Source organism: Chelonia mydas, chromosome 2, assembly GCF_015237465.2.
Source record: "Chelonia mydas isolate rCheMyd1 chromosome 2, rCheMyd1.pri.v2, whole genome shotgun sequence".
In the NCBI taxonomy this organism is placed as follows: domain Eukaryota; kingdom Metazoa; phylum Chordata; order Testudines; family Cheloniidae; genus Chelonia; species Chelonia mydas.
This window is the reverse complement of record NC_057850.1, coordinates 262448256-262473196: the sequence shown is the minus strand read 5'-3', so window position 1 is coordinate 262473196 and position 24941 is coordinate 262448256. Positions and strand designations below refer to the sequence as shown.

The 24941-nt window shown below is 45.3% G+C and overlaps 1 protein-coding gene across 9 annotated transcripts in view; it reads right to left on the bottom strand.

Annotated features, from left to right (window-relative positions):
- The window catches only part of SMARCD3 (SWI/SNF related, matrix associated, actin dependent regulator of chromatin, subfamily d, member 3), a 246792-nt gene that overhangs the window by 34814 nt on the left and 187037 nt on the right, over window positions 1-24941 (bottom strand). For 6 of the 9 annotated variants that reach the window (XM_037891523.2, XM_043541889.1, XM_037891524.2 and 3 more), the window contains 3 exons: window positions 16454-16615; window positions 9466-9563; window positions 8630-8765 (listed from right to left, as the gene is read on the bottom strand). In XM_037891523.2, coding sequence (XP_037747451.1) covers window positions 8630-8765; window positions 9466-9563; window positions 16454-16615 — 396 coding nt within the window. Of the gene's footprint in view, window positions 1-8611; window positions 8766-9465; window positions 9564-16453; window positions 16616-24941 lie in introns of those variants that run through there. The other 3 variants (XM_043541891.1, XM_043541892.1, XM_043541893.1) reach the window with 2 other exon arrangements.

Sequence of the window (24941 nt, the reverse complement as noted above, 5' to 3'; positions counted from 1 at the left end):
TACAGGGACAAACCATCGGGATGTGTAGAAAGAATAGTAAATATGGCAGGCGACCAGCTTGGCTTAACAGTGGAATCCTTGCGGATCTTAAACACAAAAAAGAAGCTTACAAGAAGTGGCAGATTGGACAAATGAGCAGGGAAGAATATAAAAATATTGCTCGGGCATGCAGGAGTGAAATCATAGAATCATAGAATATCAGGGTTGGAAGGGACCTCAGGAGGTCATCTAGTCCAACTCCCTGCTCAAAGCAGGACCAATCCCCAATTAAATCATCCCAGCCAGGGCTTTGTCAAGCCTGACCTTAAAAACTTCTAAGGAAGGAGATTCTACCACCTGCCTAGGTAATGCATTCCAGTGTTTCACCACCCTCCTAGTGAAAAAGTTTTTTCTAATATCCAACCTAAACCTCCCCCACTGCAACTTGAGACCATTACTCCTTGTCCTGTCATCTTCTACCACTGAGAATAGTCTAGAACCATCCTCTTTGGAACCACCTCTCAGGTAGTTGAAAGCAGCTATCAAATCCCCCCTCATTCTTCTCTTCTGCAGACGAAACAATCCCAGTTCCCTCAGCCTCTCCTCATAAGTCATGTGTTCCAGACCTCTAATAATTTTTGTTGCCCTTTGCTGGACTCTCTCCAATTTTTCCACATCCTTCTTGTAGTGTGGGGCCCAAAACTGGACACAGTACTCCAGATGAGGTCTGACCAATGTCGAATAGTAGTTCCCAGGATCCTCCTTCTTCCCTTTTTTAAAGATGGGCACTACATTAGCCTTTTTCCAGTCGTCTGGGACTTCTGGACGCATACTGTTGGAGGACTGACTAGTACAAGCATCATCAGACACCAGGAGGATGGTCCCATGGTGAGGATAAAACAGGTGTTGGGAGGAGGCCAGGGGGAAGTAGCCCAGGGAGTTGTAGCTGTTGCACAGCTGTTCCAGGAGGCACTCTAAATAGCTGCATACCACAGGGCCCTGGGCTGGACCCTGGAGTAGAGGGTGGGCCCGGGTTCCCCCCAAACCTCCCAAATCCTGGTCAGACACAGGAGGAGTTGACCTGGACTGTGGGTTCATGAAAATGGTCAAACTGAGGGCTGCTGTGAAACTCCAAGGCGAGCAAATCTGCCAATAAGCGCAAGACCCACCAAGGTAGAGGAGGAACTTTGTCACAGTGGATAGAAAGCTGGCTAGATTGTTGGGCTCAACGGGTAGTGATCAATAGCTCCATGTCTAGTTGGCAGCCGGTATCAAGTGGAGTGCCCCAAGGGTCGGTCCTGGGGCCGGTTTTGTTCAATATCTTCATTAATGATCTGGAGGATGGCGTGGATTGCACCCTCAGCAAGTTTGCAGATGACACTAAACTGGGAGGAGAGGTAGATACGCTGGAGGGTAGGGATACGATACAGAGGGCCCTAGACAAATTAGAGGATAGGGCCAAAAGAAATCTGATGAGGTTCAACAAGGACAAGTGCAGGGTCCTGCACTTAGGATGGAAGAATCCCATGCACCGCTACAGACTAGGGACCGAATGGCTAGGCAGGGGTTACAGTGGATGAGAAGCTGGATATGAGTCAACAGTGTGCCCTTGTTGCCAAGAAGGCCAATGGCATTTGGGATGTATACGTAGGGCATTGCCAGCAGATCGAGGGACGTGATTTTTCTCCTCTATTCAACATTGGTGAGACCTCATCTGGAGTACTGTGTCCAGTTTTGGGCCCCACACTACAGGAAGGATGTGGAAAAATTGGAAAGAGTCTAGCGGAGGGCAACAAAAATGATTAGGGGACTGGAACACATGACTTATGAGGAGAGGTTGAGGGAACTGGGATTGTTTAGTCTGCGGAGAGAAGAATGAGCGGGGATTTGATAGCTGCTTTCAACTACCTGAAGGGGGTTCCAAAAAGGATGGATCTAGACTGTTTCTCAGTGGTAGCTGATGACAGAACGAGGAGTAATGGTCTCAAGTTGCAGTGGGGGAGGTTTAGGTTGGATATTAGGAAAAACTTTTTCACTCGGAGGGTGATGAAACACTGGAATGCGTTACCTAGGGAGGTGGTGGAATCTCCTTCCTTAGAAGTTTTTAAGGTCAGGCTTGACAAAGCCCTGGCTGGGATGATTTAGTTGGGGATTGGTCCTGCTTTGAGCAGGGGGTTGGACTAGATGACCTCCTGAGATCCCTTCCAACCCTGATATTCTATGGTTCTATGATTCTATGATTTCAATTATATTTGCCTCCAGTAAATAACTAATTAACTTAAGCTAATAAGGGATCTCTGTGTGTTTCACCGATTTCATCTTCTTAATTAATTCTAAAGTAGCTGCCTGAAAAAGAACCTATTTGTGCCATGTGCATGTTCCACCCTAATAAATAATTTTATAATTGTAATAATTGTTCAGGCTACAGAAGAATGCAGGGAAGAGTGAGCTGAAAAGGCAGGGAGAGGAGCTCTGCAGTGGGAAGTATTGGGGTGGTTTCATCATGAACCAAAACCTCCACATCCATCAATCACAGATACACAGTCCCACTCACTGTAGCATCTGAGTGCTTTACAGTCTTCAGATTCGTTATCCTCATAATACCCCTGGGAGGTAGAGCAGTGCTGCTATCCCTGTTTTACAGACGGGAAACTCAGACAGAGGCCAAATCTATTCTTGAAAGTTTCAGTAAAACTCTCCTATGTAAATGCAAAAAAGTTATTTTGCCGGTATAGCTTATATTGAGTCATTGGACAAAATAAGCTAAGCCAGCAAAAGCACTTTTATGCTAGTACAACTGCATCTACACTAGGACTTCTGATAGGACAAAAATGTCACAGAAAATCACAAACGTAACCAACATTGCTATGCTGGCAAAAGCTTGCAGTGTAGACTTGGCCTAAGTCATATAGTTTAAAACCCCTTTTTGGTTACTTTGTTACCGCCTATTTAACTGAAATGACTAATAAATATTTTGTGAAAGGACTTTGTTGTTAAACATTCAACACCCCAACTGTTACAATCATTCAGTGAAAGTGGAAGGTATACACATAGTTTTTCTACCAATTTAACTATTTTGGTTAGGGGTGTGATTTTACAGTGAAATAGCTAAATTGGTACAAACCCTAGTGTGGCAGTTTTCCTGGCATAAAGGTGTTTATTACACTGGAATAGTTTATGAGAATTAGCACCTTTACACTGATACAATTGCATTCACCCTTTGCAGTTGTACAGCTGTAACTACACCAGTATAATGATAGGTTTCAGAGTAGCAGCCGTGCTAGTCTGTATTCGCAAAAAGAAAAGGAGTACTTGTGGCACCTTAGAGACTAACCAATTTATCTGAGCATGTGCTTTCGTGAGCTACAGCTCACTTCATCGGATGCATACTGTGGAAACTGGAGAAGACATTATATACACACAGAGACCATGAAACAATACCTCCTCCCACCCCACTCTCCTGCTGGTAATAGCTTATCTAAAGTGATCATCAAGTTGGGCCATTTTCAGCACAAATCCAGGTTTTCTCACCCTCCGCCCCCCCCCTCAGACAAACTCACTCTCCCGCTGATAATAGCCCATCCAAAGTGACTACTCTCTTCACAACGTGTATGATAATCAAGGTGGGCCATTTCCTGCACAAATCCAGGTTCTCTCACCCCCTCACCCCCCTTCCAAAAACCACACACACAAACTCACTCTCCTGCTGGTAATAGCCTATACAAAGTGACCACTCTCCTTACAACATGCATGAAAATCAAGGTGGGCCATTTCCAGGACAAATACAGGTTTTCTCACCCCCCCCCCGCTTTCCCAAAAAACACACACACAAAAACTCACTCTCCTGCTGGAAAAGGGGCGGGGGGGTGAGAAAACCTGTATTTGTACTGGAAATGGCCCACCTTGATTTTCATGCACGTTGTAAGGAGAGTGGTCACTTTGGATAGGCTATTACCAGCAGGAGAGTGAGTTTGTGTGTGTGGTTTTGGAAGGGGGGTGAGGGGGTGAGAGAACCTGGATTTGTGCAGGAAATGGCCCACCTTGATTATCATACACATTGTGAAGAGAGTGGTCAACTTTGGATGGGCTATTACCAGCAGGAGAGTGAGTTTGTGTGGGGGGGGGGCGGAGGGTGAGAAAACCTGGATTTGTGCTGGAAATGGCCCAACTTGATGATCACTTTAGATAAGCTATTACCAGCAGGAGAGTGGGGTGGGAGGAGGTATTGTTTCATGGTCTCTGTGTGTATATAATGTCTTCTGCAGTTTCCACAGTATGCATCCGATGAAGGGAAGAAGGAGGATCCTGGGAACTACAGGCCAGTCAGCCTCACCTCAGTCCCTGGAAAAATCATGGAGCAGGTCCTCAAAGAATCAATCCTGAAGCACTTACATGAGAGGAAAGTGATCAGGAACAGTCAGCATGGATTCACCAAGGGAAGGTCATGCCTGACTAATCTAATCGCCTTTTATGATGAGATTACTGGTTCTGTGGATGAAGGGAAAGCAGTGGATGTATTGTTTTCTTGACTTTAGCAAAGCTTTTGACACGGTCTCCCACAGTATTCTTGTCAGCAAGTTAAGGAAGTATGGGCTGGATGAATGCACTATAAGGTGGGTAGAAAGCTGGCTAGATTGTCGGGCTCAACGGGTAGTGATCAATGGCTCCATGTCTAGTTGGCAGCCGGTGTCAAGTGGAGTGCCCCAGGGGTCAGTCCTGGGGCCGGTTTTGTTCAATATCTTCATAAATGATCTGGAGGATGGTGTGGATTGCACTCTCAGCAAATTTGCGGATGATACTAAACTGGGAGGAGTGGTAGATACGCTGGAGGGGAGGGATAGGATACAGAAGGACCTAGACAAATTGGAGGTTTGGGCCAAAAGAAATCTGATGAGGTTCAATAAGGATAAGTGCAGGGTCCTACACTTAGGATGGAAGAATCCAATGCACCGCTACAGACTAGGGACCGAATGGCTAGGTAGCAGTTCTGCGGAAAAGGACCTAGGGGTGACAGTGGACGAGAAGCTGGATATGAGTCAGCAGTGTGCCCTTGTTGCCAAGAAGGCCAATGGCGTTTTGGGATGTATAAGTAGGGGCATAGCGAGCAGATCGAGGGACGTGATCGTTCCCCTCTATTCGACACTGGTGAGGCCTCATCTGGAGTACTGTGTCCAGTTTTGGGCCCCACACTACAAGAAGGATGTGGATAAATTGGAGAGAGTCCAGCGAAGGGCAACAAAAATGATTAGGGGTCTAGAGCACATGACTTATGAGGAGAGGCTGAGGGAGCTGGGATTGTTTAGTCTGCAGAAGAGAAGAATGAGGGGGGATTTGATAGCTGCTTTCAACTACCTGAAAGGGGGTTCCAAAGAGGATGGCTCTAGACTGTTCTCAATGGTAGCAGATGACAGAACGAGGAGTAATGGTCTCAAGTTGCAATGGGGGAGGTTTAGATTGGATATTAGGAAAAACTTTTTCACTAAGAGGGTGGTGAAACACTGGAAATGCGTTACCTAGGGAGGTGGTAGAATCTCCTTCCTTAGAGGTTTTTAAGGTCAGGCTTGACAAAGCCCTGGCTGGATGATTTAGCTGGGAATTGGTCCTGCTTCGAGCAGGGGTTGGACTAGATGACCTTCTGGGGTCCCTTCCAACCCTGATATTCTATGATTCTATGATTCTATAAGTGAGCTGTAGCTCACGAAAGCTCATGCTCAAATAAATTGGTTAGTCTCTAAGGTGCCACAAGTACTCCTTTTCTTTTTACTGTAAGGAGAGTGATCACTTAAGGTGAGCTATTACCAGCAGGAGAACGGGGGGGCGGGAAAAAACCTTTTGTAGTGATAATCAAGGGGGGCCATTTCCAGCAGTTGACAAGAACATCTGAGGAACAGTGGGACACAAATGGACACAAATCAGACGTCAAGAATTATAATATTCAAAACCAGTTGGAGAACACTTCAATCTCTTTGGTCACCCGATTACAGACCTAAAAGTTGCAATTCTTCAACAAAAAAGCTTCAAAAACAGACTCCAACGAGAGACTGCTGAATTGGAATTAATTTGCAAACTGGATATAATTAACTTAGGCTTGAATAGAGACTGGGAGTGGATGGGTCATTACACAAAGTAAAACTATTTCCCCATGTTTATCCTCCCCCAACCCCCCACTGTTCCTCAGACATTCTTGTCAACTGCTGGAAATGGCCCACCTTGATTATCACTACAAAAGGTCCCCCCCTCCCCCGCACTCTCCTGCTGGTAATAGCTCACCTAAAGTGATCACTCTCCTTACGGTGTGTATGGTTACACCCATTGTTTCATGTTCGCTATGTATATAAATCTCCCCACTGTATTTTCCACTGAATGCATCCGATGAAGTAAGCCGTAGCTCACGAAAGCTTATGCTCAAATAAATTTGTTAGTCTCTAAGGTGCCACAAGTACTCCTTTTCTTTACACCAGTATAGTTAAAGTGGTACACGTTTTTATGTGTAGATAAGCCCTCAAACACCTCCTTTCCCCAGAAAGTTCTCCAGCAAAATCAGAGAAATCTGACTTGAAATTCCTGATGTTAAAGTTAAAAAACAAGCTGACCCCTTACCTCTGTTCCATATCTGGAAAGAAGCAGAATGATGTTCTCATATCACATGAGGATGATGAACTACTCTTCAGACCATTAGTAACTAGGGAGGATGTTAAACAATATCTACTAGGAATAAACATTTTAAAATCAACTGGTATAGATTGCTTGCACCCAAAAGTCCTAAAAGAGTTGTCTGAGGGTATCTCTGGCCCACTAATGTTAATTTTCAATAAATCTTGAAATATTGGGGAAATTCCAGAAGATTGGAAGATTGCTGATGTATCATGCCAATATTCCAAAATGCATGTGGGATGACCCACATAATTATAAGAGAGTTAGTCTGACATCAATCTCAGGCAAAATAATGGGAAAACTGATACAGGATTCAATCTATAAAAAATGGGAATATAATTAACGCCAATCAGCATGGTTTTGTATAAAATAAGTCTTGACAAACAACCCTGACTTCATTTTTGATGAGACTGCAAGTTGGTTGATAATGGTAATTGGATAGATGTAATAGACTATTGTAAGGTGTTTGAGTTAGTACCTCATGATAGTCTGAGAAAAAAACCCTGCAGTATACAGTATCAATAAAACCCACACTAAACAAATTAGAACTTGCTAATAGACAGATCTCAAAAAGTAGGTGTCAATAAGCAATCTTCATTGAATGGGAGTGTTTCTAGTGGGGTTCTACAACAATTGGTACTTGGCTCAATGCTATTCAACATTTTTATCAATGATTTGGAAGTAAATATATTTATATTATTATTAATAATACTATTATTATTTTATAAAATCACTGCTGATTAAAGTTGTAGATGACACAAAGACTGGCTGATTGATAAATAATTACGACGACAGGGCAGTCATACAGAGCGATCTGAATCATTTGGTAAGCTGGGCCCATTCATACAAAATGTATTCTACAGCAGTCATACACGACCATTCCTACAGAATGGGGGACTGTATTTTGGAGAACAGTGACCCGAAAAGATCTAGGGATTATAATGGACAAATTCCTCAACATGAATTCCTAATACAATATTGTGGAAAAAAGGATCAATGCAATCCCTGATGTATAAACAGCGAGTAGTGAACTGAAGTGGGAGGTTTCAGAGTAGCAGCCGTGTTAGTCTGTATTCGCAAAAAGAAAAGGAAGACTTGTGGCACCTTAGAGACTAACAAATTTATTTGAGCATAAGCTTTCGTGAGCTACAGCTCACTTCATCGGATGCATTCAGTGGAAATGAATGCATCCGATGAAGTGAGCTGTAGCTCACGAAAGCTTATGCTCAAATAAATTTGTAGGTCTCTAAGGTGCCACAAGTACTCCTTTTCTTTTTTTGAAGTAGGGAGGTGATTACTGTATCCAGTTCTGGTATCCACATTTTAAAAAAGATGTTGTAAACTTGGAGAGGGTACAGAAAAGAGCCACAAAAATTATTTGAGGACTGGAAAAAAAAAAAAAAAGCTTTACATTAGAGATTTAAAGAGCTCAATTTGTTTATCTTATTAAAAAGAAGATCAAAAGGTGACTTGATTATTGTATCTGAGTATCTTCATGGCAAGACAATACCAGGTAGTAAAGAGCTATTTAGTCTAGTGGAGAAAGCCGAACAAGAATGAATGGCTGGAAGTTAAAGCCAGACAAAATCAAATTAGAAATAAGGCACAAATTTTTCATAGGGAGAGTGATTAACTATTGGAACAAACCAGCAAGGGAAGTGGTGGATTTTCTATCTCTTGATGTCTTTACATCAAGATTGGATGCCTTTCTAGAAGGTATTTTTCAGTCAAACACACATTATTGGGCTCAATATAAAGGTAACTGGGTGAAATTCTATGGCCCGTGTTAAATAGGATGTCAAACTAGATAATCTAATGGTGCCTTCTGACCTTAAAAATCTATTAATATCCACTCCCATAGAGCATGCTCTGTGACAATGTATCCAGCTCAGACTGCATTCTCAGAGTGTAGCATGTGATTCCATGCCTCTCGTACTGCGTATTCACATATACCATGCTCCATGATACTTTAAATCGTTCACTCTTGTGCCAGTACCTTGTTGTCCAGTGCTGTGATCTCCTGCTGATTGGCTGTTGAGAGGAGAAAGCTACTCATCTGTCCTTTTAAGGGATCTTCAACTTCCACGTCAATGTCATAACACGCCGTCTTTTTCTGGTCATTGGGGTCAACACTATGGAGAAGATAACAACAGAACCTTGAATTCCACTCTAAGTGTTAGGCCCACTTGGGTCCAAGTTTTTAGCAGAATCTGCTGAGACTTCTTTCAGACCTAACTAGGAAGGAATGGGAATAACAGAGCTTCTTCTGTGGCACTCACAAACGCTACAGGTCCCAACATCTCCTAGTAGGAAGCACTGTAGGGAGCAGGGCAGGATGGGAGCTCCCAGCTACTCCAGTCTCTTCCCAGGAGTGCTGGCTTTGGGGAAAGCTCAGTATTCCAGCAGGATGTGTTGCAGGGGATAGTGAAAGGTACCTTTTTAGAAAGAACAGATCATCCGGTGTTTAGGGTTCTAACCGAGGACTAGTGAGACACAGATTCAACTCCCTGCTCCACTACTCACATCTTCTTTGACTTTGGGCAAAACACTTAGTCTTTCTGTACTTCAACTTCCCATCTGTAACATGGGAATAACAACATTTCCTAAGGGAAGGGAGGGGGTTATGAGGATAAATTCATGAAAGTTCATGAGGTACTAGAGTAATGGCATCTGTGGAAGTATCCCACATAAAAATAATCTATCAGGGTCCTGGTTTGGCAGAAAATGGAGGACTGGTTTGGTTGGAAACATCTGTGGGGCAAAGAGGGAAATGGCTCATACTTCCTTTGTTGTGGGAAACCCAGGCAGTGCTGGGCTGGCCAGCACACTTACCTGATGATGTGGTTTATAACTATGGGGTCTGGAGGCAGCAGCAGGTTAGTGAGTCTCTGAGGAATTTCAGAAAATTTTAGCCGTGGACAGTCGAAGATCTAAACAAGGTGAAAGGTTTGTTAATATCCCTGGGAAAAAAAACTACCTTGCAATTGAACAGGAAGGTGAGAAATCAAGGGCTCAAAAGTCAGGTAATTCTGAAAGCTTATCTCTAGCTCTGCCCACCCCCACCCGGGCATTCTTTATATTAACACTGCTTTCCTGATAAATTCCAAAGTCACTTACCAGTCTGGCTGGATGCTGATGGGGTGGGCAGCATCCCTGCTTTAGTCTAGCAGCCGTAGCAAACAGCTCATTATAATGTTAGAAGATTAAGGTGTGACTAGATCAGTCTATAATTACCTACATATGGAACAAATATTTGATAATGGGCTGATTAATCAAGCAAAGATATAACAAGATCCAATAGCTGGAACTTGAAACTAGATAAATTAAGGCTGGAAATAAGGTGTACATTTTTAACAGTGGGGGTAATTAATCACTGGAACAATTTACCAAAGGTTGTGGTAGATTCTCCATCACTGGCAATTTTTTAATGAAAGATTAGATGTTTTGCTAAAAGACCCTGCATATTTCAAACAGGAATTATTTAGGGTAAGTTCTATGGCCTGTGTTATGCAATGGGGTTCAAAAATAATTAGATTAGTTCATGGAGGAAAGGTCCATTAATGGCAATTAGTCAAGATGATCAGGGATGCAATTCCATGCTCTTGGTGCCCTAAACCTCTGACTGCCAGATGGTGCGACTGGACAACAAGGGATGGATCACTTGATAATTGCCCTGTTCTTTTCACTCTCTTTGAAACACATGGCATTGGCCACTGTCAGAAGACAGAATAGTGGCCTAGACAGACCATTGGTCTGACCCAGTATGGGCATTCTTATGTTCTTATTCTTATGTAGCAGGTCAGACTAAATGATCAGAGTGGTCCCTTCCGGCCTTAGAATCTATGTCAATATAGTTCAGGGATTCCCAAACTTAGCTCGCGGCTTGTTCAGGGTAAGCCCCTGAACCGCGAGATGCTTTATTTACCTGAGCGTCTGCAGGTATGGCTGCTCCAGCTCCCAGTGAATCATAGAATCATAGAATATCAGGGTTGGAAGGGACCTCAGGAGGTCATCTAGTCCAACTCCCTGCTCAAAGCAGGACCGATCCCCAATTAAATCATCCCAGCCAGGGCTTTGTCAAGCCTGACCTTAAAAACTTCTAAGGAAGGAGATTCCACCACCTCCCTAGGTAACGCATTCCAGTGTTTCACCACCCTCCGAGTGAAAAAGTTTTTCCTACTATCCAACCTAAATCTCCCCCACTGCAACTTGAGACCATTACTCCTTGTTCTGTCATCTGCTACCACTGAGAACAGTCTAGATCCATCCTCTTTGGAACCCCCTTTCAGGTAGTTGAAAGCAGCTATCAAATCCCCCCTCATTCTTCTCTTCCGTAGACTAAACATCCCCAGTTCCCTCAGCCTCTCCTCATAACTCATGTTATCAGTGGCCGCAGTTCGCCATTCCCAGCCAATGGGAGCTGTGGGAAGCAGCAGGAAGTGGTGGCCCAGCCTGCGCCACTTCCCGCAGCTCCCATTGGCCGGGAACAGCGAACTGCAGCCACTGGAAGGTGCAAGCGGCCGTACCTGTGGACGCTCAGGTAAACAAAGTGTCTCGCGGCCCGCCAAGGGCTTACCCTGAACAAGCCGTGAACCAAGTTTGGGAACCCCTGATATAGTCAATATAGTGAAATCCAGTCGATATAGAGTACTTGGACTTTCAGAAAGCCTTTGACATGGCCTTCACCAAAGCCTTTGATTACTGGGTCAGACCAATGGTCCATCTAAACCAGTATCCTAACTTTGGACAGTGCTTCAGAGGGAATGGACAGAACAGGACTGTGACACATGACCAGAAATTTATCTTGCAGGATAAATTACTCAAATTCAACCCTTAAAGGCATATGGGGAGATAATGTTTGTGTTTTTGTGCATTTACATATATATTGGTAGTGGCCAACAATGTAATCAAATAGCCCCTGTCTATGCTGTATTCTGTTAATTCAGAGATCGAAAGGACATCTTAACATTTAAATGAATTGTAAACATAGGATATCACTGTATTCATCTCTCTTTGAAATGTACAGCAAATCATTTATGAATGGTGGAAAAACAGGCAATTGCCTTATGTTAATCTGTGTGGATAATTACCAGCGATGCTTAGGAAATGGTTCCACTTCAAAGTTCCCATGAGTGCCTATTGTTGGCTGAAGGACTCCGAGTTGCACAAGAAGGCCTGAAACTGTATAAAGCTGTTTGGGTCCCAATCCTTTTTATCTCAGATCTGCTTGAGGCTTCACGCAGTGGAAGCCTAAGCCATAAGGACTGAGATCCCAGTCCTGACTGGACTGCCCTGGATATAAACATTGGACTATAACCTATGAACTATTTCGAAAAGAACTCTTTGCATCTATAAAACTCATCATCTCTGCTATGAATCTGAATCTCAAGATTGTACTCAAGTCTGTATGTATACTGATCTTTTAACCATATTCTCTTTTCTTTTTAAATACATTTTAGTTTCTTTAATAAGAATTGGCTGTAAGCATGTATTTGGGTAAGATCTGGAAAAGTGATTAACCTGGGAGGTAATGAGTCCGATCCTTTAGGATTGGTAGAACTTTTTTATATGATGAATAAGATTTTCAGTAATCCTCATCATATTTGACCTGGGTATCTTGGGGAGGCCTGAGGCTGGGTTACTTTAAGGGAACTGTGTTGCTGGCTTCTGGGTAGCCAGTAAGGTATTGTAGAAGCTGTTTTGTGCTGGCTTGGTAAATCTAAGTATTGGAATATCCACCCGCTTTGGGGATTATCTGACCCATTCTTTGCAGTTCACCCTAATTGAGTGACCACAGTTGGCTCCCCTGGGACTCCGGTCACAAGGACAATTTCAGGTGATCCATTTCCTGTCATCCAGTCCCAGCTTCTGGCAGTTGGAGGTTTAGGGACACCCAGAGCACGGGGTTGCGTCCCTGACCATCTTGGCTAATAGCCATTGCGGGACCTATTCTTTATGAACTTATCTAATTCTTTTTCCTAACCCAGTTATATTTTTGGCCTTCACAACATCCCCTGGCAATGAGTTCCATGGGTTGACTGTGTATCGTGCACCTTTTGTCTGTTTTAAACCTACTGCCTATTAATTTCATCAGGTGATCCCTAGTTCTTGTATTAGATGAAAGGGTAAATAACACTTTCCTATTCACTTTCTCCATACCGTTTATGACTGTAAAAACCTCTGTCATATCCCTCCCTTAGTTGTCTGTTTTCTAAGATGAACAGACTTAATCTTTTTAATCTCTCCTCATATGGAAGCTGTTCCATACCCCTAATCATTTTTGTTGTGTTTCTCAGCACCTTTTCCAATTATAATATATCATTCTGGAGTTGAGGTATCCAGAACCGCACACAGTATTCAACTTGTGGGTGTACCATGGATTTATATAGAGGCATTATGATATTTTCTGTTTTATTATCTATCCCTTTCCTAATGGCTCCTAACATTTGGTTAGCTCTTTTGACTGCTGCTTCACATTGTTTTCAGAGAACTATTGATGCTGCTGCCAAGATCTCTTTCTTGAGTGGTAACAGCTAATTTAGACCCCACCATTTTGTATATATAGCTGGGATTATTTTTTCCAATATGTATTACTTTGCATTTATCTACATTGAATTTAATCTGCCATAGTTCACAGCTCCCTGAATTCTGCCTTCTTCCTCCTCAGAAAGTGGAACCATAAGGGCCCCTACATTCAGCTGCTGCCCAACATGCCCATGGAGGGGAGTGTATTAACATTTCCATCCATTATTATATATTATAATAACCAGAAACAGCAAGAGGTTTAAGAACTTTAAAAAACAGACAAAGGCCATTTAAGAACAGAAAAAAATAGAGGATCTTTAAAAAGTAATGAATATGGTTTGGAATATTCCACTTATGCTTGTCGCCACCTTGCAAACTACCTGATTCAATCACTGGATTCCATCACATCCTCTCGTCTATCATTTGTCACAATCACTTGTTCAATCTTGTTTTTAACTACCTTGTGTGCCCTTTGGAGCATGGACCATTTCTCCCCATACACTAAAAGCTTCTAGAAGTTGTAATAATCAGTGGCTATTCAGCAAACTGAACTTTTACATTAAGGGCTTTGAAGAACTTTCTTCCTTCATAACAACCCCACCCACTAAAAATATCTTCCCCTGGATTGTTAATCTGGTCTGTAGCCTTGGGATCCGCTCAGACTCTGCATGGAACCTAGATACCCAAATAGCCACAGTGGCAAAAAACATCAGCTTCCATCTGCAGCTGGCCAGATGATTTGTCTCATTCCATCACATTGTGATCCACCCTTTCATAACTTCTCGGCTTAACTACTGCAATTCTCTATGTCCAGGAATGAAGCCCTATGGTTTTAGGAAGCTTCAACTAATCAGAATGCAGCAGCCCAGATGCTTAGTGACATTCTCAGCAGCACGGAGCACCCCCAACAGCACTTTTCTCCGCACTGAGTCCGATTCCAGGTGTCTACCTTGATATTCAAAGCTGTACATGGGACTGGCCCTGGCTCCCTGAGACACCCCTCTTTCATCATTACCCCAAATTCACACCACTGCTACCTTTCAACAAGACTCATGACTGTAAGAGATAGAACCATCCCAGGAACCAGACCAAAACTATGGAACTCACTGCCATATGAAATAAGAATGGCCGCCAATCCCACCTCTTCATTCACTCTGCTTTCCTGCAATAACACCTTCCTCAAACCAACACTACTGTGTTACCATAGTTCAGAACAAACCTTAAATCCCCTTGTTGCTAGCAAGAAAAGGAGGGAGGGAGACTGAGATAGATCAACGTTGTTATTCTTACTCTCACTTACATACTACGATGATGGGTGCCAATACAAGAACCTGGATAGATTAAGGGCACTGATGGGTTAAGTTTTTTCCTTAACAATGTCGCTAAACTGAACATGCTACTACTGCTCTCTTAAACGATGCCTCAGAAAGCCAGATAAAAAACATTACCTTGCAGGCAACCAGCTCCCAAATGTGCAGGCTCATGGGTTTGCATCTCATTTACACTAAGGCCACTGAACACTGCTCTGGCAATATTAAGGGGTCTTGGAGGGGGCAAAAAAGTAAACCTACAAGTGAATATAATTATTCACTTAAAGGTCCCTTTATACTTTAAGAGTGGTGTAAAGAGGTCATAGTATAAATGAAAATTATGTCCTCAGATCTTTAAAAATACAGAACCAAGTTAAGAAATTTATCTTTAGCCTTAGATCAAAGTAAGAGGTAAAATTTTCAAAAGTGACCTAGGTACTTAGGAGGAAGTCCCACTGAGTTTCAATGGGATTCAGGCTTCAAGTACTCAAGTCACTTTTAAAAATGAGACTTAAGAGCTATTGGAAATTTTACCCAATATCTCTGAAAAAGGGTAAGTTCAAAGTGTCTAAACATTTAAGGTTTTGGGTTACAGAAATATTAAATTTCTGATTGGGATATAGTGGGACAAAGACAAATGTGCCTTTCATGTTCAAATAATTTTAAATAATAGCTGAAATAATTTTGTTCAAACTTTCAAAAAACAAAAAGTCCTCTTTGGGTTGAGTCACTTCAACTGGAAAAAGAATGATGAGCAACTCAAAATGGAGAGTTAGAATGGAAGCTAAGAATAAAGCTTTAATTACCTTGTGCCTATTAAAATATTCATAATTTATTTCTCCCATAACTGAAAGATGAAATGATCTTTCCCTGAGGTGCTTACAAACTAAGTTAGACGTGATGTACATAGATAGAAACAAGGAGGGCAGGGGGAATTGGAGTTAACACCCATAAGACAACATTACTCAGCCCTGGTCTACACTGGGGGCGGGGGGTGGGGGGGAATTGATCTAAGTTATGCAACGTAGCTGAAGTTGACGTACTTAGATCGACTTACCGTGGTGTCCTCACCACGGTGAGTCAACTGCTGCTGCTCCCCCATCGACTCTGCCTGCGCCTCTCACAGCACTGGAGTACGAGGAGTCGACGGGAGAGCGCTCGGGGGGTCGACTTATCGCATCTAGACTAGACGCAATAAATCGATCCTCGCTGGATCAATCGCTGCCCGCCAATCCGGTGGGCAGTGAAGACATACCCTGAACGAGGGTACTGCATGGTGTGATGGAGAGAAAAGGGTGAGGATTTTTTTTAATGCATGGCTTGGTTGGTTAATTTCACATGGGTGTCATAGCAGAAATGGGTCTTGAGGAGATAACTGTTCAAATCATTACATAGAGATCACAAGTGAAATCTTACAAGTTACTGCAAATCTAGGAGAAAACTGCCCTTCAAGAGACATATGGCATGTCCTTCCACTTCTGCCAGACTGGAGGAGTCTGTGTATAACCAACCTGAAGAAGAGCTGTGTAGATCGAACACTTGTCCCTTTCATCAACAGAAGTTGGACCAATAAAAAGCATTACCTCACTCACTTTGTCCCTATAATCAACCATTCAGAATTAGTAGGTTATATTGTAAGACTGGTATAAAATGGTAATTAGAAAAGCTTTGATTCATGAGTCAGAGCTGTACAAAGCAATTAATACAGAATACAGAAAAGCAAGAAAAATTCTTTCCAGCACTGCAAAGTAGAAGGAAGAACTACGTGGGTATGTGACTCTGGGGGCTTTGACTACACTGCAAAATAAAGGTATGCGAAGAGTGTTTGTCTCATTGGTGGTAGTGCCTGCTGACAGCCATGTGGAACTGAAGAAATTCAGAGAATTATAAAAGGAAACTTTTATTCAGTACCTCCTGCCCATTCAAGAAACAGCCAGGTGCTAGTCCCAAACTTTTAAGAGATCTTGCTATCAATAGGGAGTTACCTGCTGGAAGTATTTGTCACAGTTGATGTATTCCTTATCATGGGAGTCTTGCAGTTTGTTTGTTTTGATGTACTGCCAGAGGGCCTGGATAATTGCTGATCGGGTCTGTGTGTGTATTCCCAACAAACGGGCCAGTCGTGGGTCCAATTTAAACTGTGGAGGCTACAGCAGAGAGAGAGACAGAAACAGACAGACAGAAAGATGCACAGGGTTGAGGTGAGTTTTGTTTTTTAGTGAATTTGTTCCTTATAAAAGGTGGCAGACTCAAGTAATCAAGGCAGCAAAAGTGCAAGCTGCCCAAGAAGTATGCCTCAACCCTGCCCTGGAAGAACAATATTTAAGGGTGAAAGGAAAGTTCAGTCCCTGTGGAACTCTAGGCCGATGTGTTGAGCCTACCAACAAGGGGACCAATCAGTACCAATTTTGATCATGGCTTTTGTAATGTGGGGACAAGAAACTGGACTGAGAACCACCAATATTAATTCATATAAGCAGGCCACTAAATAGCCATCAGAGGGTAACAACTTTTCATCACTATTGATCCAGTCCAAATTTGAATCAGGGATCTACGATCTAGAAAGTCCCATTAGCAGTCATCTAAGATATCCAGTCTCCTAGCTAAAATGAGTTATAAATAGACCAGGGCAAACAACTGATTTTTTGATTCAGCAAGCAAACCAAAAAAAATTAGAATATTTGGCTCATTTTCAAAAATTTTCAGAATTTGTCAGCAAATTGAAAGTGTGTGTCTGTCCATCCCTTACAAACTTTAGTCTAGTGTTAGGGCATTTGTATAGGATCTGGGAGATCCACATTTGAATCCCCACTCTGAAACAGGAACTTGAATTCAACTCTCTCTGCCTTCTAGGTGAGCATCCCAACAACCAGACTAGAAGTTATTCTGTTCTCACTCATGCCTGCTGATGCTTATACACTTTGTATAAATACTTAAATATTCTTTAGGGCAGAGACTTGAACTCAGCTCTCCTCTCTCCCGGGTGAGTGATCCAGCCACCAGGCTACAGGCTATGCATAAATACTTAAATATTCATTGGGTCGAAAAGAAGGAAAGAAGGAAAGAAAGAAAAGGAATGACTCTATGACCTGGTGATTAATACACTCATCTGAGAGGTAGGAGACATGGATTCAAATCCCTCCTCTGAATCAGGCAGAGAGAAATCTCAATATGCAAATATGCTTTGAATCATTCCCTCTCATATCCAGCCCCTGACACAAGCTACTCACAGAATTTCCAGAGCCTCTGCACCCAAAGGTACAGCATGCCCCTGTTTGCCAGTTTTACCTTAAACCATAGCTCCTGTAAAGTACATAGCACTTGTGAGCACTTATAACAAAAGAAGGTTTATTTAAGAAAGAATAAAGATTTAACTAGAAACAAGAGTGGTGGAAAAAAATGGTTACTCACCTTCTTGTAACTGTTGTTCTTTGAGATGTGTTGTTCATGTCCATTCCAATCAGATGTGTGCGCATGCACATTCACAATAGCTGGAAGATTTTTGCCCTAGCAGCAACCATAGGGTCGGCCTGGGCGCTCCCTGGAGTCGCACCTTCATGGCCTCCAATATAGAGGCCGACACTACGCCCCCTCAGTTCCTTCTTGCCGACTACTCCGACAGAGGAGTAGGAGGGTGGGTATTGGAATGGACATGAACAACACAGCTCGAAGAACAAGTTACAAGAAGGTGAGTGTTGTCAGTAGCTACCGGTGTGGTGCTCTGGTCTTGTTCGATGATGATAACAGTCGGCTGCGTGCGTGTTCCCTCTGTGTGCTGCCCCAGCTCTGCACAGATAGCTAACACAGCAGACCCCGAGAGCACCCCCAAAAACCACAGACTCTTGTAAGGTACAAAGGAACCCGAGCCAGGTTTATTGTCAAACAAAGCACAGTAATAGTTCCCTATAGACTCTACAGGGCATACTATGAATTTGTGCTCCCTGGCAATGGACACAGCTAAGTCAGTGGCAGGACACTCCATTGCCCCCTAGGCTGGACAAAGGTGTGCACTCCTGAACCTACTTTTATACAGTGGCAGGACAGATTACTCATCATAGTTCAGACGAATCTATCCATCATGTTGTCTTTTTGACCCTGTCTTTAAGATGCACCTGCCTGTTCCTTGTTATGTCTGTGGAGCGTTCTGATGCCGTCTTGGCACAAGTTCCTCTCATTAGCACTCATGTGTGTGTGCACGTGCTTCTAACAACCTTTTCTTGCCAACTTCTGTGAGTGGGACCTGCCTCTGGCTCACAGCCCAGCTTTGCTTAACACTGCCTGGAAGTACTATGGTTCAGGCTTCAGGCCTCAGACTGGGCCTCTGATACAAGAGTTTATGTTTCAGGGCCTCCTCTTACTACAGTGAGTACACGTTTTTTATTACCACTCACTCTCAAGCGCTTGTTCATGTCCAACCTGATTGCCTTCTATGATGAGATAACTGGCTCTGTGGATATGGGGAAAGTGGTGGATGAGATATATCTTGACTTTAGCAACGCTTTTGATACGGTCTCCCACAGTATTCTTGCCAGAAAGCTAAAGAAGTATGGACTGGATGAATGGAATATAACTACCTGAAAGGGGGTTCCAAAGAGGATGGATCTAGACTGTTCTCAGTGGTACCAGATGATAGAACAAGGAGTAATGGTCTCAAGTTACAGTGGGGGAAGTTTAGATTGGATATTAGGAAAAACTTTTTCACTAGGAGGGTGGTGAAGCACTGGAATGTGTTACCTAGGCAAGTGGTGGAATCTCCTTCCTTAGAGGTTTTTAAGGTCAGGCTTGACAAAGCCCTGGTTGGGATGATTTAGTTGGGGATTGGTCCTGCTTTGAGCAGGGGGTTGGACTAGATGACCTCCTGAGGTCCTTTCCAACCCTGATATTCTATGATTCTATGATAAGGTGGATAGAAAGCTGGCTAGATTGTTGGGCTCAACGGGTAGTTATCAACAGCTCGATGTCTAGTTGGCAGCCGGTATCAAGCAGAGTGCCCCAGGGATTGGTCCTGGGGCCGGTTTTGTTCAACATCTTTATTAATGATCTGGATGATGGGATGAATTGCACCCTCAGCAAGTTTGCAGATGACACTAAGATGGGGGGAGAGGTAGATACGCTGGAGGGTAGGGATAGGGTCCAGAGTGACCTAGACATATTGGAGGATTGGGCCAAAAGAAATCTGATGAGGTTCAACACAGACAAGTGCAGAGTCCTGCACTTAGGACGGAAGAATCCCATGCACCGCTACAGGCTGGGGACCGATTGGCTAAGCAGCAGTTCTGCAGAAAAGGACCTGGGGATTACAGTGGACAAGAAGCTGGATATGAGTCAGCAGTGTGCCCTTGTTGCCAAGAAAGCCAACAGCATATTGGGCTGTATCAGTAGGTGCATTGCCAGCAGATCGAGGGAAGTGATTATTCCCCTCTATTCAGCACGGGTGAGGCCACATCTGGAGTATTGCGTCCAGTTTTGGTCCCCCCACTACAGAAGGAATGTGGACAAATTTGAGAGAGTCCAGCGGAGGGCAACAAAAATGATTAGGGGGCTGGGGCACATGACTTACAAAGAGAGGCTAAGGAAACTGGGGTTATTTAGTCTGCAGAAGAGAAGAGTGAGGGGGGATTTGAGAGCAGCCTTCAACTACCTGAAGGGGAGTTCCAAAGAGGATGGAGCTCAGCTGTTCTCAGTGGTGGCAGATGACAGAACAAGTAGCAATGGTCTAGTGGGGGATGTCTAGGTTGGATATTAGGAAAAACTTTTTCACTCGGAGGGTGGTGAAGCACTGGAATGCGTTACCTAGGGAGGTGGTGGAATCTCCTTCCTTAGAGGTTTTTAAGGCCCGGCTTGACAAAGCCCTGGCTGGGATGATTTAGTTGGGGATTGGTCCTGCTTTGAGCAGGGGATTGGACTAGATGACCTCCTGAGGTCTCTTCCAACCCTGATATTCTATGATTCTATGTCATTTCCAATAAGGAGACTCACAAATCCAAGTTCAGGAGACAGGGTCGGAGTCGTCCACTGATTGGAGCACTGCTCGTCCTCAGGCCGCATTATCTCTGGCCTGTTGCGTAATTGCATAGTGTGTGGTAAAAGCGTGGATGGAGGTTCACGTTACAACCCTGCAGATTTCCTGAGTGGGAACCTGAGCCACGAACGCTGTTGATGAAGCCTGAGCCGTGGTGGAGTGTGCAGTGATCGGGGGTGTGGGAATCCCCGTCAGGTTGTAGCGCTTGCGGATGCAGGATGTGATCCATGACGAAATGCATTGTGATAACATGGGTAGGCCTTTCTATTCTGTCTGCCACCGCCACAAACAGCTGGACCAATTTTCTGAGCAGCTTCGTTCTCTCGATGTAGAAAGCTAGCACGCTGCGGACGTCTAGTGAGTGGAGTCTCTGCTCCCTGCCACTAGAATCCGGCTTAAGGTAGAACACCGGGAGAAAGATGTCCTGGTTACTGTGAAACTGTGATACCACCTTTGGGAGGAAAGCAAGAGGAGGTCTGAGCTGCACTTTATCCTTACAGAACACAGTATAAGGGGGTTCTTAGGTTAAGGCCTTGAGTTCTGAGGTTAGGGTCTTGAGGGCGAAGGGGATGCCTGAGCACACCTCCTGAGGGTCGAGCCACCACAGGAGGGAGTCGAGGACCGGGTGAGGCAGGGTCACTATCCTGTGCAAGCTGTCCCTGGCCAGGTGGTACACTGACACAAGCCACGACTGAAGAGGTCGAAGCCTGAGTCTGGCATGCTGCACCATGTCAATACAGGCAGCCATGTGTCCGAGAAGCTTCACGCAGCTTCTTGCTGTGGTGGTGGGAAACTGTCTGAGACCTCAAATGATATCAGTCATGGCCTGAAACCTTGCTTACGAGTCCAATACTGGGTAAGTCCAATACTGCCCCTATAAATTTTATCCTCTGGACCAGGGACAGAGTTTAGATTTTGCTTTATTTAGAAAGAGATCCAGGTTGTTGAAGGTGATTCTGATGAATCTGACCTGAGCTTCCACTTGGGTCTTGGAGCGGCCCTTGATCAGACAGTCATTGAGGTACGGAAACACCTGTACTCAGTGCCTGCTCAGAAACGCAGTGACAACTGCCATGCACTTGGTGAAAACACGAGGTGCTGCTGACAGGCCAAATGGGAGGACCGGAAATTGGTAGTGGGTGTTGTTCACCATGAACCTGAGGAACTTCCTGTGGGGTTGGGTGATTGCAATATGAAAGTATGCATCCTTTAAGTCGAAGGCAGCATACCAGTCTGCTGGATCCAATGAGGGAATGAGGGAGGCCAGAGAAACCATGAGGAACCTGAGTTTCTTCAAGAACTTGTTGAGTTCTCGCAGGTCCAGGATGGGCCTGAGGCCACTTTTGGTTTTCGGTATTAGGAAATACCATGAATAGAAGGCCTCGCCCCTGCTCCTGAGGAACCTTTTCCACTGCCCCTAAAGGTTGGAGCAACTGCAATTCCTGGATAAAGAGCTGCTTGTGAGAAGGGCCCCTGAAGAGGGACGTGGGGGGGTAGGAGGGGTGGAAGGATGGGAAGGCACAGAATTGGATGGAGTATCCCCTCTCTACCATGCAGAGCACCCATCGGTCTGAGGTGATACGGGATTATGCACAATAGAAAGGGGATAGTCGGGATGAGAAGGTAAGGCGGGGTGGATCCATTGTCAGGTGTGATACACCGTCCTCAACCATGCATTCAAAAGGCCAGCTTGGGCTGTGAAGATGGCTTGGGTTGTTTCAAGCCTGGCCAAAGGGTTGGCGCGGCCTTCTGTTGCTGTTCCAATTCCTCCTTCTGGACCCGTCTTGGCAGTTCTGCTGACCAAACAGCTGCTGGGGCTACAGGCGGAAGTGTCTCTGTTGTGTTGAAGGAGTATAGAGTCCCAGGGACCTGAGGATGACTCTGGAATCTTTAAGGCTGTTCAGCCATTTGTCCGTCTTTTCTGAGAAGAGTCTCACCCTCAAAGGGCAGGTCTTGAATGGTTTGCTGTACCTCATAGGGGAGGCCAGAAAACTGGAGCCATAAGCCCCTTCTCATGGCCACTCCAGTAACCATAACTCTGATTGCCGCATCTGCCCCATCAAGTGCCGTCTGAAGGGACGCTCTGGAGATCAGTCTCCCTTCCTCAACCAAAGCTGAAAATTTGGCATGGGAATCTGGGAGGAGCAACTCTGTAAATTTAGCCATCACCAAGCAGGCATTGTAGGAGTACCTGCTGACAATGGCCTATTGGTTGGATATTCGGAGTTGCAGTACCCCTGTGGAGTAAACCTTTCGCCCGAAAAGGTCTAATTTTTTGGCATCCCTATTCTTGGGCGAAGGGCCTTGAAATCCTTGCCTCTCCCACTGGTTAGTGGCGTCCACCACCAGGGAATCAAGCTGAGGGTGGGAATAGAGGTGCTTATAGCCCTTGGAGGGCACAAAGTACCGGTGCTCATTGTGCTTGGCCGTTGGTGGCAGCGAGGCCGGGGTCTGCCAAAGGGTCTCAGTCATGTCCGTGATTGTCTTTATCAGTGGTAAGGTGATATGGATAGGGCCGGAGGGAGCCAGGATGTCCACCATAGGGTTCGTATCATCCACAACTTCCTCCACCTTAATGCCCAGACCCTGGGCAACCCAGCGCAGCATCTCCTGCAACACTCTAGAGTCTTCCAGAGCTGGGGCTACTGAAGTGCCAGCTAGGGCCTCATCTGGTGAGGAGGAGGAGGAGGAGGAGACCAGCAGGGGAGGTGGTTGCTCCCTACCATTCCCACCCGAGGGATCTCTTTGCCCCATGGGAACTGCAGTAGGTTGACCTGGTCCTGGTGCTGTGAATGGCATGGGTGTCAGTGCTGACATTGGGCCCCCCGCCGGTGCCGGCGCCTGGCGCAGCATGAACACTGGGGTTCTTGTAGGTGCCGGCACAGCCAGCGCCAATGACAGAGGCAGTGTCAGCACTGGTGCCGAGAGTGCGTCGTGCGCCCTAGCTGTAATCGGGGCCGCTGATGCCTCCAGTGCTGAAGCAGTCAATGTCGGTGCAGTCGGTGCTGGTGCCAAAAATGACACCACAAGTGCCAGTGTTAGCGACCGAGACACTGGCTCCGGTCCCAAATGTGGCGTAATGAACGTCGCGGACGCCACTGATGCTGCACCCGAGTGGGACCCCTGACTCCAACCCTGGGCTTGATGGAAAGTCCATGGAGCCCAAAAGGGCCACTGTTGTGGATTTTGCTACGGAGGGGCCCACTGCATCAGATGGGACCGCCTATGGTGCCACGAGGAGGATCTTCTGCTATAGTCGGAGTGATATGAGTCGGAGTGATATGAGTCCAACTCTGACTCTGAGTAGGAGGACCAGGAATGGCGCTGCTCCTCTCGAGGTAGAGCGTCGAGAAGCAGGGGACCGACTGCACTCCCTGGATGGTGGTGTTGGAGTAGAAGGGTGCCGAGGTGATGGGGATTGGTGTGCCATCAATGCCAGCTTTCCCTTAGACTGCTCGGAGGGTTGGGATGGAACCTGTGGTGCCGGGATGCTCTCCTGTCTCAGCAGCGAGAACAGTGCCATGAGTCTCAGCAGGTCCTGCACCACCTCAAAAGCCTCTGGGGTGGACAAGAGCGGTAGATGCTCTGATGCGAGTGGTGAGCGAGACTGGCCCAGACTTGATGCCTCTCTTGGGCCCCACTCTGAGTTCCCGAGCCATGGCCTGACAGAGGTGCCACTGGTGGCTGTCCCTGGGTCTTGCCGAGGGAGATCGGCCTCTCTCCGACCTCTTTTTCTTCTGCACCAGCAATTGGGACCAGTGCTGAAGGCTGGACTGTCCCCGAGAGGCTCCATGACGGTGCCCAGCCTCCTTGTGAGCATCTTTCTTCAGCACCAGATCCTTCAAAGACAGCGCCGGAGCGCTTCGGGCAGAAGACAATGTGCTGGGAACAGGATCCCTGGTGCCTGGGTTTGACTGAGGTCAGAGACCTGCCTCCATAAGGAGAATTTTGAGACGCTGCTGCCTCTCCTTAATAGTTCTCGGTTGGAATTCCCGACAGATCTTGCAGCGGTCTTTCTCGTGACCCTCACTCAGGGACCATAAGCGGGAGGTGTGGAGGTCACTTTTTGGCATGCGCTTCACACAGATCTGTCAAGTCTTAAAGCTCGGGGATTGTAGCATGCCCCGGTAACAAATGGGAACCCCCCTATAACTGAAACGTATAAAGAACTATTAAACTATACTAACTACTGGAAACTAACTATGTACAGCTTATAAAGCACTGCTAATCCGCTTGCCAAAGCAAGAGAAGAGGAAGGGGAAGTTCCAGCTACTGTCACTGGCGGTAAGAAGGAACTGAGGGGGTGTAAGGTCGGCAGGGCTCTATATTGGATGTCATGAAGGCGGCACTCCAGGGGGCGCCCAGGCCAACCCTACAGTTGCTGCTAGGGGAAAAATCTTCTGGTTACTCTACACGTGTGTGCGCACACACCTGTTTGGAACTGACATGAA